Here is a 13,663-nt window from a genome sequence, read left to right as displayed (position 1 = left end):
AAATGAAGCAGGTTGGCCGTGATATTTCAGAGGTGCTTCCAGTCCCAACTGGATTCTATTCTATTCAATGATTCTATTCCACAGATGTGCCTGTAGCATCCCATGCATTGCATCAGGGACTGGAGATACCACTGAAGTAGTCTATGCTCCCCATGAGTTGCTTTTGCACCCGGCTGGGGTGGAGAGAGAAGAGGAGGGGACTATGCCCAGTGTTTGTGCTCAGAACCTAATCCAATGTATGCAGAGTATATAAAAGGTTACTTCAGGAAGGATTAACACTGGGGAAAACAGGAGAGGACTGGTGTTCTGTGCAGGAAGCCAAGGTTAACGTGGAGAGGGAACACCTGGAGAACGCTGTGCAAAGGCACGGAGGGAGGAGATGAGGTGTGATTAGGAAACAGCCAGTGTAGATGGAGAGTGAGCATAGGGAAGAAGCTTGAGGTTATCCTAGAACAGCAGAGAGGAACAAGACAGAGAGGATGTTCGCTGCAAGGCTCATTTGGGGCATGCTTCTAGAGGCAAACAGGGAGCAAGGTGGAATGGGGAACAGGGCTAAGGAAGACCTGAGCAGCCTCTGACACTCTCTAGCTGCGGGACCCAGGGTAAGTCACTTAATCCTGTTTGCCTCAGTTTCCTCATCTGTAAAATGAACTGGAGAAGAAATGGTAAACCATTCTAGTATCTTTGCCAAGAAAATCCCTAATAGGGTCAGGCACGATTGAGCAACAACAACCCAGAGGTGAGAGGGAGCTATCATCTTGAGTAGAGGGGTGACATAGTTAGATTGGGGTTGTAGGCATATTGGGGTCGGGGAGAGCGCTTCCAAAGGGGACTTATCATTGTGTTAATTGTACAGCCCATGGATTCTGACCATTCATGGAGTGGGGGGCGAAGGAAAGCGCCCACTGGCCGTTTTGGTGGCTCACAGTGGATGTTGCCCTGCAGGTTGAGGCCGAGGCAGTGAACCGGGCCATCACCATTGCCAACCAGACCAACTGCCCACTGTACATCACGAAGGTGATGAGCAAGAGTGCCGCTGAGGTCATCGCCCAGGCCAGGAAGAAGGGTGAGTGGGGCCCGTGGGCTGCTGGGGAGGCGGCGGCGAGGTCACTCCCACTGGGAGACCATGCCTTTTCCAGGCTCCCCTGCCAAGCCGGCTACTTTCATCATACTCCAGCATTAACCTAATTACAGTGAACGCAGGCCCGGAGCTCAGGTTACTCCTTTGTTCCTCTCCCTGAAGCCCTTCTTTGCTATTTAAAGTCCTCACGCAGCTGAGAGTGGGTGGGTAGGCCTAGTCCCCTCCCGCTCCTGGACCAGGCTTAAATTTAATTCGATCCACTCTAAATGTCCCTCCCCTGCATCGCTGTATGACCTCAGTTTCCATCTGGACTTGGAACTCCACTGGGGAACACGGTGTAACCGATGGCCTTCTTCCCCCCTGTGACTCTGCTGTGATAAGGGTGGGGGTGGGGATGGGGTGAGGAAGATGCCTTTCCCATTCTTGTTCAGTGTAAGGGTCATCTAGCCAATAGGCACATGTCCCCTAGTACTTACATTGATTTCTATAAGTGATCCAGGACTTTTGGGACAGACGTCTTATGGTGGAGTGAATAGAACACTGTGATTAAGGTTGGGAAGACCCGGGTTCAAATTCTTCCTTAGGCTGACATACTAGCTGTTTGACCCTAGTTAACTTATCCTCTCAATGCCTCGGTGTCCTCATCTGTCAAATGAAGGAGTTAGTTTCAAGGGCCTTTAAGGTCCTGTCCATGTTTAAATCTAGAGTTCTCTGATTTACTCATTTATTTCTGAAAACTTCATTTACTAAGTCACCAAAACCTCCATTTGCTTGTTAATCCTAAAGAAGAGCTATGGTAGAAAGAGCGCTGAGCTGGAGGCTGAGGCCTGGAGTGGATCTGGGCCCTGTTCCTTGTGGTGGCCTTGGATAAGTGACACTCCCATCCCTGGCCTTCACTTTTCTCAGAGATAAATTGAGGGAATTGGATCCTATGAGATCACTTCTAGCCCTAAATCTAGTCTCCTAAGAGGGAAGAGTACTGGATTTGGAATCAGGGGATAGGGATTTCTAGCCCCTCACTTTTGCTGCCTAGCTAGGTTACCTTGGACAAGTAACTTTCTCTCTTTTAGGATTCGGCCTTCCTTGTCTATGAAATAGGGATAAAATACTTGCCTTGCCTATCAGATAAGAAAATAGATTTGTAAATTGTAAAATTTGTAAACTGTAAAATCCTTCTTCCTTCCCTTCCTCCCATCCCTCTTCTCTCTCTCTCTGTCTCTCTCTGTCTCTCTCTCTCTCTCTGTCTCTCTCACTGTCTGTCTCTGAGTCTCTCTCTCTCTCTCTCTCTCTCTCTCTCTCTCTCTCTCTGTCTGTCTCTGTCTGTTCTGTCTCTGTCTCTGTCTCTGTCCTCTTCTTCTTCCCTTTGAGTACTAGTCCTGGAGTCAGGAGAGACTGAGTTCAAATCTAAATATACTTATTTGCTGTGTGACCTTAGGCAAGTCACTTAGCCTTGCTTGCCAGACATTCAGGTCCTTCTCCAGTCATCCTGATTCATATCTGGTCACTAGATCTAGCTGGAGGAGATAGTGAGCCTGGGGACTCAGCACAGCCCCTCACTCCAATCCAATGCATGTGCTTGTCATGGCATCTCCTCCCCCAAATTCATGGTCTTCCTCAAGAAGAACAAGCATCATCATCATCACTATCATCCTTATTCTTCCCCTCTTCCCCCTTGCCTTCATCCCTCCTTTTTCTTCTTCCTCTTCCTCACCTTTTTCTTCTTCCTCCTCTTCTTCTTCCTCCTCTACTTCTCCTTCTCTGTCTTTCTCTTTTTTTCACTTCTTCATCCTCTCCTTTTTCTTCTTGTCCTCGTCCTCCTTGTCCTCCTCGTCCTCCTTGTCTTCTTCCTCCTCCTCCTCGTATTCTTCCTCTTCTGTTTCGTGTTCTTCCTCCTCTTCTTTCTTTTCTTCATTCTCTTCTTTGTCTTCATCATTTTCTTACTCTTCTTCATCACAAACAGTAATACAGGACCTACTATGTGCCGGTTACTATGCTAAACCCCTTCCATTTATCATCTCCTATGATCCTAAGAACCCCGGGAGGTGGGTGCTATTTTACGTCCATTTTACAGATGAAGCATTTGGTGGCTCAGTGGATAGAGCACTGGTCCTGGAGTCAGGGAGATCTCAGTTAAAATCCAGCCTTCATCAGCACTTCCTAGTAGTGTGACCTTGGGTAAGTCACAGCCTCAAATTACCTGACAAAATGGACTCACTGGATCCATTGGAGAGGAAATGGCAAACTACTCCAGTAACTTTGCCAAGAAAATCCCAAATGGAGTCGCCAAAGGTCAGACAGTTGAGCAATAGTTGAGGAATCTGAAGCAACCACAGATTAAGGGTCTTGCCCAGGGTCACGCTTCTAGTAAGCATCTGATTTGAACTCAGCTCTTCCTTACTCCAGGCTCGGAGTCACCCAGCTGCCCATAGCAATTATTTCAAATCCTTCCTGATCTGAAGCCCCCACGCTCATTTTTAATTGCCTTTATTTGCATTAGACAATCTAGGTTTTTCCTTCTTAGAGGTCAAGGCCATCTTGAGTGAGCTGCATCTCAAAACTTCCCAGTATTTCCCCCATTCTCTCCATTTTTTATTTCTCAGAAGTCAAGTCCTTTCTCCTTGCAAAACTTTCCTCCACCTGTGCCCTTGGTCTCAAGACCTCCCTTTTTTCTAGGACTTTGCTCTATCAACTATCGCCTTTGTCAGGCATGTTCATTCTTTCCTTCTTCCCTGGCTTCTATGCCTGCAAACAGGTCTTCTTAATCCAAAAATCCTTCCCCTTAGCCCCCAAACTCAGCTTTCTAGCCTTGCCTTCTTGGAAAAAGTCCCCACCCAATGTCTACCCTCTACAGCTCCACAGAATCTGATTTCCCTCTCCCCCATTTGACTATAATTGTTCTGTTAAGGATCACCAGTAACTTGGTCTTGTCCCACCAGTCCTTAGCCACCTTATAGATTTTGGCCAGACTTCTGCCTTGCAGAATTCTTATCACATAGTAGGTGTTTAATAAATATTGGTTAGAGAATAAATCAAAGGACACTCAAAGGATGTCCAAATAGAACAGAAGATAGATCAGAAGGCCTGGAATCAGGAAGGCTTGAGTTCAGACTTCAGGTGTTTACTAGAGACAGTCTTAGTCAAGTCACTTCAACCATGTTTACCTTTGTTTACTCAACTGTAAAGTGGGGATAATAATAGTACTTCTTTCTCAAGGTTGTTGAGAGGCTCCAAAAAGTTAACAGGAAAGTGCTTAGCTTAGTCCCAGCACATCATAGGTCTTGTAAAATGCCAGCTGTTTTTATTGATAGTATTATTCCTTGTTCTGTCATCCTATCCACACTCTTCAGGTCTTTCCATCTTTTTTTTTTTGCAAGTTAAGTGACTTGCCCAAGATCACACAACTAGGTAATTATTAAGTGTCTGAGGCCAGATTTGATCTCAAGTCTTCCTGACTTAAGGGTCAGGGCTCTATTCACTGTGCCACCTAGCTGCCCCCCTCTCATCTTTTTTATTACTCAGGAGCCTCCAAGTCAGGGCTGGTTTGGTAGTCTGAGCAAATGACTCCATCCAACTCCTCCATTACGGATGGGGTGGGAAAAGTGCCATAGTGAGAATGAGAAAGCCTTGGCTGCTGACCAACAGGCTTTATGAAATGCAAATGCTGGGGCTTCCACACAGGCTCCCCTCGGTGGTTCCCACAGTACAACTGGAGCCCTTGGTTTTTGTTGGGGCATCACATCCAGATGGCTCCATTGACCAAGTCTCTTGAATGCACTGGGACTGGGGGGTGGGGACTGGGCAGCATTTGAAATGATTTTCTAACTCCAAGCCTCAGAAGTGAAGGTGGAGAATGGGTTACTGTCCATCAGAGCCTCGGTGGACATGTCGGTCATGGTGTAGACTGACTAGCCCAAGGTGGCAAATCAGAACTCCAGGTAAACTTGAAAAAGAGAAGAAAATAGATCTCCCACACTTCACTGCAGAGGTGAGGGCTGCTAGTTGTGGGGAATGTTCCATTCACTTTCAGATATGGCTGAGATACTGGTTCATTTTGATCAGCTGGTTTTTTCTTCTTTCTTTTTGAACTACATCAGCGTTGCTTTTATTTTTATATTATATATTATATTTATATATGATTTTTATTTTATTATTTTTTGTGGGGGACTGTTGTTTCATCAATGTAAGGAGCAGCCCCAACAAAAAGCCGGGATTCTAGCTGTCCTGTGGGAACCACCATGGGTGGAGAGGATATCGATAGGACAAGGTTGAATGGAACTATCCTGGCTAGGCGGCTTCTGAGATTCTGGAAATGGCCCCCTGGCTACACATGGGTCTGGAGATCACAGGGTCATTTTTCCAAACCTTTAAATCATTTTGTTTTTGTTGTGTTTGGCTGTTTTTCATATATGTCTCCCAAGTACTTCCCAAGGACAGGTAAAACCAAGATTACTATTCTTACCCTCATTTTACAGATGATGAAATTGAGGCTTAGAGAGATTTGTCTGGGGGCACCCAGTCAGGAAAGGATAGAGATGAAAATTGAATCATATCTTGCTGTTTTGAAGTCTAGAATTTTGTCCACTCTACCACCGTTGAGGCAGCTAGGTGATAGAATGGTTCTGCATTCAAATCCTGCCTTTAAACAGGTTTCTCACCCTGAAATTGCAGTTATATTCTCCCCTATCCTCATCATCATTATTATTGTTATCTGAGAAGTAGCTGAGGGAATTGGGGTTCCAAGATCACATATTTCAAGTCTGAAGAGACTTCAGAGCCTTTCTAGTCTAACCTTGTTTGACAGATAAGGACACTGAGCTATGGCAAAGTGTGGCTCACCTCCAGCTCTACCTACCAAGCAACCCTACCTCTAGATTTCAAGTGTTCCCAAAAAGTTGACTTTCTCCAAGCATTTTGGAGAGATCTCATGTAGAAGGATTAGATTTGATGGAATAAAAGAGAAGAGGCCTTTCTTAGACCCCTCCTTTGGGTCAGACTTTGGGGGTACAAATGGAAAGGGAGGCTGAGCCCCTGTCCTTAAGAAGATTCCATGGCTCATGGGTAGACCAGGGACTTCCTTTACAACAGGGGAAGACGACATAGAGAGACCGTTAGGAGGAACAGACCATTGCAAAGAAAGCACCTTGGCTTTGATGAAGAAGACACTCCCTGACTGTTGGCTTTGGCCAAAGGGGCATGGGGCTGCCCTCCTCCCGGATGGCGACTTGCCCATGTCTGGGTGGCTTCAGACAGATGTTGGCCGCGTGACCATATTTTGGTCTGGGTGTGTGTGGGGGGGAGTCTTGTTTAGGTAGAGGGCAAGGCCTCCAAAACCGTTTTTGCCTCAGAGATTCTGGGCATATTTTCAGTGGTGCCGGAGGACTGCTGCCAAACAGACGGGCCTCAGGTCAGCCGGGCTGAGGCTTTGGAGAATGTTTATCCTTTCGTTCCATGAGCTCTTTCCCCTGGGTTCTGACACCCTCCCAGCTGGGCTCGGGGAGTTGTTCTTCCTTACCAGGAGTGAGCTGCCTGGGGCCCTGCCCAGCCGGGTCACCCACTCAGTTCTCTGTGAGATTCCTGAGGTGGGAGGCCCTCCGGCGAGGCTGGAGGAGACGAAGAGGGTGGCGTAATTTATTTATCAAACGATAAGTTGGGCCTCAGAAATGGCTAAAGGGAGAGGAGGTGCATTCCGTTCTGGGAAGTGTCAACTTTAAGAACTGCCAGAGCTGTTTGCCGTTAGGAGGATGAAAAGAGGGTCAGCATTCCACTTCTACTTGCTGGGGGACTCTCAGAGGCAGTGTGACGGAGCAGACAAAAGTACCTGCCACTGACCCTTACTAGCTGCGAGACCTTGGGCAGATCGCATCATCTCTCTGAGCCTCAGTTTCCTCATCTGTAAAATGAGGGAGTTGGTGTTGGAGAAGCTCCTGGCTCTACATCTGATGGTATAGGGATGTGTCATAGGGTGATGCTGATTGTTGGGGTGTTGGAATTCCTAGGCACTGTGGTGTATGGGGAGCCCATCACAGCCAGCTTAGGCACGGATGGATCTCACTACTGGAGCAAGAACTGGGCCAAGGCAGCAGCTTTTGTTGCCTCTCCACCTCTGAGCCCTGACCCGACCACCCCGGATTTCCTCAACTCCTTGCTCTCTTGGTGAGTAGTGGACACCTATTATTACTGGGGACTCAGGTTCCCAGGTGTCATTTCTACTGCTGCCATTTTCTTTTGCTCATTCTCCAGTAGACCCAACTGCAATCCCATTTGATAATGGATTTAAGAGATGAAAACAGGCTTGGAGGCAGTCACCCACTTGAGCTAACTCATGTTAGCTCTGCTAGCTGAAGAACAAAATGTAATCAGTATGGCCAAGGGCTGTGGGGATCATTTGAATGAATGAGCCTTGAGAAGAGAAGGTTCAGGATGCATAAGACTGCTGCCTTCAAGGACTGTCACATGAAGAAGATATTTTAATTGTTCTATTTGTTCCCAGAGGACAGAACCAAGAAAAAGAAGAAACTACAAAGGGAAATTTGAGTTAAATGTAAATAAAAACTTCACAATAATGTATCCCTGTCCAAAAAGGGAATGGGCTGGAGGTCTCCATGTCAATCAGTTAACATTTAGTGAGATCATTCTATGGGCCAGGCACAATGCGAAGGGTTGGGTAGATCCAAAGAAAGCCAAATGACTCTCCTTGCCTTCAGGAAACTCATAGTCTAGTGAGAGAGACAACATGTAAACAGCTATGTATAAGTAAGTTATAGATGCAGAATAAATGGAGATTATCAGTTGAGGGAAGGGAAGGCCCTAACATTCAGGAGGGAATGAGGAAAGACTTCCTATAGTGTAGAAGGTAGAACTTTTGTTGAGATTTTCAGGAAGTTAGAGAAGCCAAGAGGCAGAGATGAGGAGAGACAGCATTCAAGGTAGGGGTACAGCCCATGGAAATGCCTGGGGTCTGAAGATGAGTGTCTGAGGAACAGCAAAGAAGTCATTGTCATTGGATTTCAGAGTACATGGGGTGGGGAATAAGAAGTCTGTAAAGGTAAGAGAGGGCCAGATAGGAAGGACTCTAGAAATCAGGCACAGTATTTTATATTTTATTTTGATTCAGTGGGTAGGGTCCCACTGGAGTCTATTGAGGAGGGTGTTCCATGGTCAGACAATATGGGAAAATTACTTGTACTGCAAAGAGGAGGTTGATTGATATTTTAGTGGGATTTTTTTTTGGTGGTGGGGAGGTATATGGGTTAGACTAGCTAGCCTCTGAGGCCCCCCATTCCATTCAGAGATTCTTTGACTCTCTCACCCTGTGAGGATGCTCCATTGTGGAGATGACCTCAGTCACTTATTGAGGTACCCAATAAATGTCATTATGTAGTTTAACCTTTAAGGAATGTCCATTTGCCTCCTTGAGTTCAGCGTCATGGGGAAGCCTTGGTATCTTTGCAAAATGTTTTATTGATGCTCTTTACAAACCAAATCACTGACCCTGGTGACTTCACCCTTCTTTCCCAAGAGTGCTCTCCCTCCTTCCAAAGAAGAATACTTAAATAAAATGCAGCCACCCAGTCTTTCTCTGAAAGCGTATGCCTCAATCCACTCCCATAGACCACCATCTTTTAGCTGAGAAACAGTAGGCATCAAACCCCAGTGTTCTCTAAAAAAATAATAGATTCATTGAACTTTCCTTCTTACTGCTTGAGTGACTTACACAAATAAATGTGAATAGTCCAATGCCCTGGACTTTTATATGTACCCTTAAGGTTGAATGCAAGTGACCTTCCTTTTACTTCTAAGTATATACATCTAGAAGGTCTCTAAGAATACGGATGGCAGTGAGTGTCTCTTCATTTTTATCCCATATTCCAATGGCAAAGCAGGTTCAAGCATTCAGGGCTCTTTTATCTCCATTCTAGTTTCTCCAATTTACTCTCTATGGTATTTGTCTTTCAGTGGAGATCTCCAGGTCACTGGCAGTGCCCACTGTACCTTCAACACTGCTCAGAAGGCTGTGGGGAAGGATAACTTCACCCTGATTCCAGAGGGCACCAATGGAACTGAGGAGAGGATGTCTGTCATCTGGGATAAGGCTGTGGTATGGCATCTCCCAGTTAACGGAGGGTTCCTTGTCCTGGGGATTGTGGCATTTCTGTCTAAATTGCTTCTTGAGAACTTCTCCTCCCTCAAGTTTTCATGTATGTCCCTATCTGCTTACCTGGCATGCCAACAGTAGAATATAGGCTCCATGAGATCAGGGCTCATTTCGTATTTTATCTCTGGCCTGAGTATTCAGCCTAATGACTGGCCCAGGTAGACACTGAATAAATTCTTGTTGGTTCTCTCTAGTTTGACTTTGCCCCTTTTTTGTGGATCCTAGGTGTTGAATCTGGTTTTTTTGGTGAGCTCCTTGGGATGTTTGGTGATGGTCCTTATTTTTGTAAGGGAAGCTTCATAGATTTACACACTGGGGATTAATTCTGTCAATCTAGAGCTTGTTCATATCAAAATCGTGTTTTCCCTTCCAATGGCTACTGCAAGGTGATGGCGATACTTGTATACGGGTACCATGTTCTGAGAGGTCTTGTCCTGTAGTGGACAGAGGAGGGCTGGCCCAGGAGGCAGCCAGTACTTAAACACCTTCTATTTGTTACTAGATAATGATAGCATAAACTCAAAATAAATGGGGCCTACTCTCAGAGAATTTGCATTCTGTTGGGGAAAACATGTCAAGATAATTAAATACAAAATTCAAACTGTGACTTTCAGGCCTCAGTCTATTCCTCTTTAAAATGAAGGAGAGCGAGGTGACCAAGTGAGGAGAATGCTGAGTCTGGAGTCAGGAAGACTCCTCTTCCCAAGTTCAAATCCAATCTCAGACACTTACTAGTGTGTGACCCTGGGCAAGAAACTTAACCCCGTTTGCCTCAGTTTCCTCCTTTGTAATATGAACTGGAGAAGGAAATGGATCTTTGCCAAATATCTATGCCACCCCAGTATCTTTGCCAAGAAAACCCCAAATGGAGTTTATGAAGACTCAGACACAACTGAAAGGACTGAACAACAACAAAATGAAGGGTTGGATGAAATGGTCTCCAAAATCCCTTTTAGCTCTAAAATTGGGTGAAAAGATATTTGGTACATGCCAAGTCTGACTTCATATAGGACAAATTTGGTTTGATTGTTCATCTTTCCTAGTTCCCTCGGAGGTGCTGTACCCTCCTGATTTTTATCTTTGTACACATTCCCACTGTGACTCAGGAGCCATGTCTAATGGTCTGCTAGTCATTTCCCTGAATATGGTGCCCCATCTCCCACCATCTTTGCACCTGTGGCTCCTATTGACTAGAATATAGTTTGCCCTTACCTCTGACCTGTAGATTCCATAGTTTCCTCAAAGTCCAGTAAAGATACTTCCTCTTCCCTTTAAAAGAGGACTTTCTTTATTCATGGCCTCTCCTTGTGGGTGTTTTCTCTAAAAACAACTTTATATACTTAGTTTACTTGGTGTTTACTTGCTTATTCGTGTTCTGTGTTTTCATCTTAGTGGGGATCTTCCTGAGGTAGGCACTCCCTTCTTGATGCAGATATTCATTCTTTTTTAACTTAAAGACTTCCCATGCTCACCCAGCCAGCCTGTGCCAAAGCCATATTTTTCGGATTTCAAGTCTGGAGTTGAATTGTGATCCTCTTCAGGGGCCACTGATTTCATTGTTTGGCTTTTTCCTTGCCCAGGTGACTGGAAAGATGGATGAGAACCAGTTTGTGGCTGTGACCAGCACCAACGCTGCCAAGATTTTCAATCTTTATCCTCGAAAAGGCCGCATTGCTGTGGGCTCTGATGCTGATCTCGTCATCTGGGACCCTGACAGCGTCAAAACCATCTCAGCCAAGACTCACAACATCGTAAGTTCCTTAAACTGCGCAGCCCTTGCCTGACTCCATCGCGCTATAGTGGAGTTGGAGCTGGAGTCCCAGGGTCAAATTTAACTTCTGGTGCTTCCTGCCAATACAACCCCTTCTAAGCAACTCGTTTAACCCCTCTGGTCCTCATCTGTCAAATGAAGGAGATGGACTAGATGGTCTCAGAGGTCCCTTGCACCCCTCTATCTATGATCCTCAGTCATTTACCTCTTTGGTCCTCAGTATACTCATCTGTCAGATGAAGGAGATGGACTAGATGGTCTCTGAGGTCCCTTCTACCTCTCTATTTATGATCTTCAGTCATTAACCTCTCTGGACCTCAGTATCCTCATCTCATCTGTCAAATGAAGGAGATGAACCAGATAGTTTCTGAGGTCCCATCCATCTCCATATCTATGATCCTCAGTCATTTAACCTCTCTAGACCTCAGTGTCCTCATCTGTCAGATGAAGGAGATGGAACTTGGAAGTCCAAGTCTTGAATTGTCTTGTGCTTCTCTGAATAGACCATAGAGATAAAGCGAGGGATTTAAGAGTAAAACTGCAGAAGGAATAGGGATTGGGTTTATTTTTCTTATAGAAACCTTGAAGAAGAAAATTTAGGAGGAAAAGCAGCTCCTGCTCTTTGAAATGATGGGCATGCTGCTTACTATTCTCTCCAATTGCGTTTTGACACTGAATTTTTGACTTCAAGTAACTTGGAGACCCTCACGTCTGGGGGTGCTTCAAGGGAGCTGTCCAGTCTTTGAGTGTTGGATACAGGGGAGCTAAGTAAGGAAATTTAAATTCAGCTCCAAGAACTTAGATGAAAGTTAACCCTTCTAAGAGGGGCATCCCTTCTCTTGGGGTGCTAAGGGAAGGGGGAATAGAAGTGGGAAGGATGATTCATTCTTGGTATCTTGAAAGAATTATTTCTTTTTAGTGTTTACAAGGCAGCGGGGTTAAATGACTTGCCCAAGGTCACACAGCTAGGCAATTATTATGTGTCTGAGGTCATATTTGAACTCAGGTCTTCCTGACTCCAGGGCCGGTACTCTATTCACTATGCCACCTAGCTGCCTTGAAAGAATTATTTCTAAAGTAGATGTGGCCTTCCTGAGACATGGCACCTTTATCTTTATTGAGGTTACTCTTCAATGAAATCAGAATTGAACAATTCCTAGAAGGTGGGCAACTGTCTAATGCGTTTGGTTTTGAAACCCCTTTCCAGGAATGTAGAGTAGCCTGTCCTAAACTTGGAAATTGCCTGATCTAACATATATTCTGAAAGATTCTGAAGACCTGGAGGTCTCAGTGGACTCTGACCTTGATATAAAGAAACTGTGACAGGGCAGCCACAAAGAACTAATGAGATCTGAGGATGCATTAAGAGATACTGATTGATTGAAGATGTTAATCTTTCATTCCTTTTTTTTTTTAAAATTTTTTATTTAAGGCAATGGGATTAAGTGACTTGAGCTCACAAAGGAAATTATTAAGTGTCTGAGGCTGGATTTGAACTCAGGTCCTGACTTTGGGGCTGGTGCTCTCTATCTACTACACTACCTAGCTGCCTCCTGTCCTTCATTCTTGATATCAAGGAGGTGATGCCATGACAAGCATGTGAATAGAATTTGAGTATGTGTGTGTGGGGAGAACTGTGCTAAGTCAACAGCTTCACTTTCTTTTCCAGAGTCATCTGGGTCCAAAGGCCAGATAGGAATCAGGACGACTGGAGATGGCCCTAGACGGGAGGCAATTAGGGTTAAGGGACTTGTTCAAGGTCACATAGCTAATAAGTAGCAAGTGTCTGAGACAGAATTCAAACTTAGATCCTTCTGACTCCAAGGCCAGTGCTCTATCCACTGAGCCACCCATGGTCCAGATGAGAGCATAGTCAGATTTGACTTTTCCTGGGCAAGTTAGATCTGAAATCCTACCTTAGGCAAAAAGCCTTTCCTCAGTCCTCCTGGTATTAGTGCTTTCTCTCAGAAGTTATCCCAATTTGCCCTGTAAATATCCTGTTTGTTCATAGTTATTTTCATGTTGTCTCCCTCCTTAGGCCAGGCTCTCCTGGAGACCAGGGACTATCTTTTGCCTTTCTTTTTATTCCCAACTCATAACCCAGGGTCTGTGGGACACAGTAGGCACATAATACATGATGGATGATTGACTGACATTGTATTTATCTCTGACCCATTTTGATTAGGAAATCACTGACAAGTTAGATCATGTCCAGAAGGGGGTAATCAAGATGGGAAGGGGCTGTAATTGATTTTCTCTTGGGATCCATAGAGGAAACTGGCACCTTTAGCCTGAAGAAATTGGGGCTCAGGGCTGACATGGTTAAAGACATTGAAGAGTCATTTGGAAGGGTAATTAGACTCATCCAGTTCTAAAAGGGCAGCACCAGGAATAAGGGGGGAGGTTGCAGACAAAATTGAGGGAAAAGTGTTGTCCTCATGGAATGGACTTCCTGGAGTGAGGGAGGGGGCCCCCCTCCTTGGAGGTCCAAGAACCCAGGCCGATGGGTTCTGATCATTGTCAGAGTGAAGATCCCTTTGGGATGGAGCGGTTTCTAGCAGCCTGTTTGGCCCCGAGTAAGATCTTAATAAATACTTCTTCGATGGATGGGTGCTGACCGTCATTTTGTCCTGAGATTCTGTCATTCTGTGACCCT

At 45.3% G+C, this 13,663-nt stretch overlaps 1 protein-coding gene across 1 annotated transcript in view; it reads left to right on the top strand.

Moving 5' to 3' along the window:
• Positions 1–13,663, top strand: part of DPYSL2 (dihydropyrimidinase like 2) — a 104,067-nt gene that overhangs the window by 69,508 nt on the left and 20,896 nt on the right. Inside the window, exons 8-11 of the mRNA XM_074195208.1 lie at positions 946–1,066; positions 7,078–7,234; positions 9,038–9,179; positions 10,817–10,987. Coding sequence (XP_074051309.1) covers positions 946–1,066; positions 7,078–7,234; positions 9,038–9,179; positions 10,817–10,987 — 591 coding nt within the window. The remainder of the gene's footprint in view (positions 1–945; positions 1,067–7,077; positions 7,235–9,037; positions 9,180–10,816; positions 10,988–13,663) is intronic.

This window comes from Macrotis lagotis, chromosome 1 (assembly GCF_037893015.1).
Source record: "Macrotis lagotis isolate mMagLag1 chromosome 1, bilby.v1.9.chrom.fasta, whole genome shotgun sequence".
NCBI lineage: Eukaryota > Metazoa > Chordata > Mammalia > Peramelemorphia > Peramelidae > Macrotis > Macrotis lagotis.
This window is presented reverse-complemented; position numbering and strand designations above follow the sequence as displayed.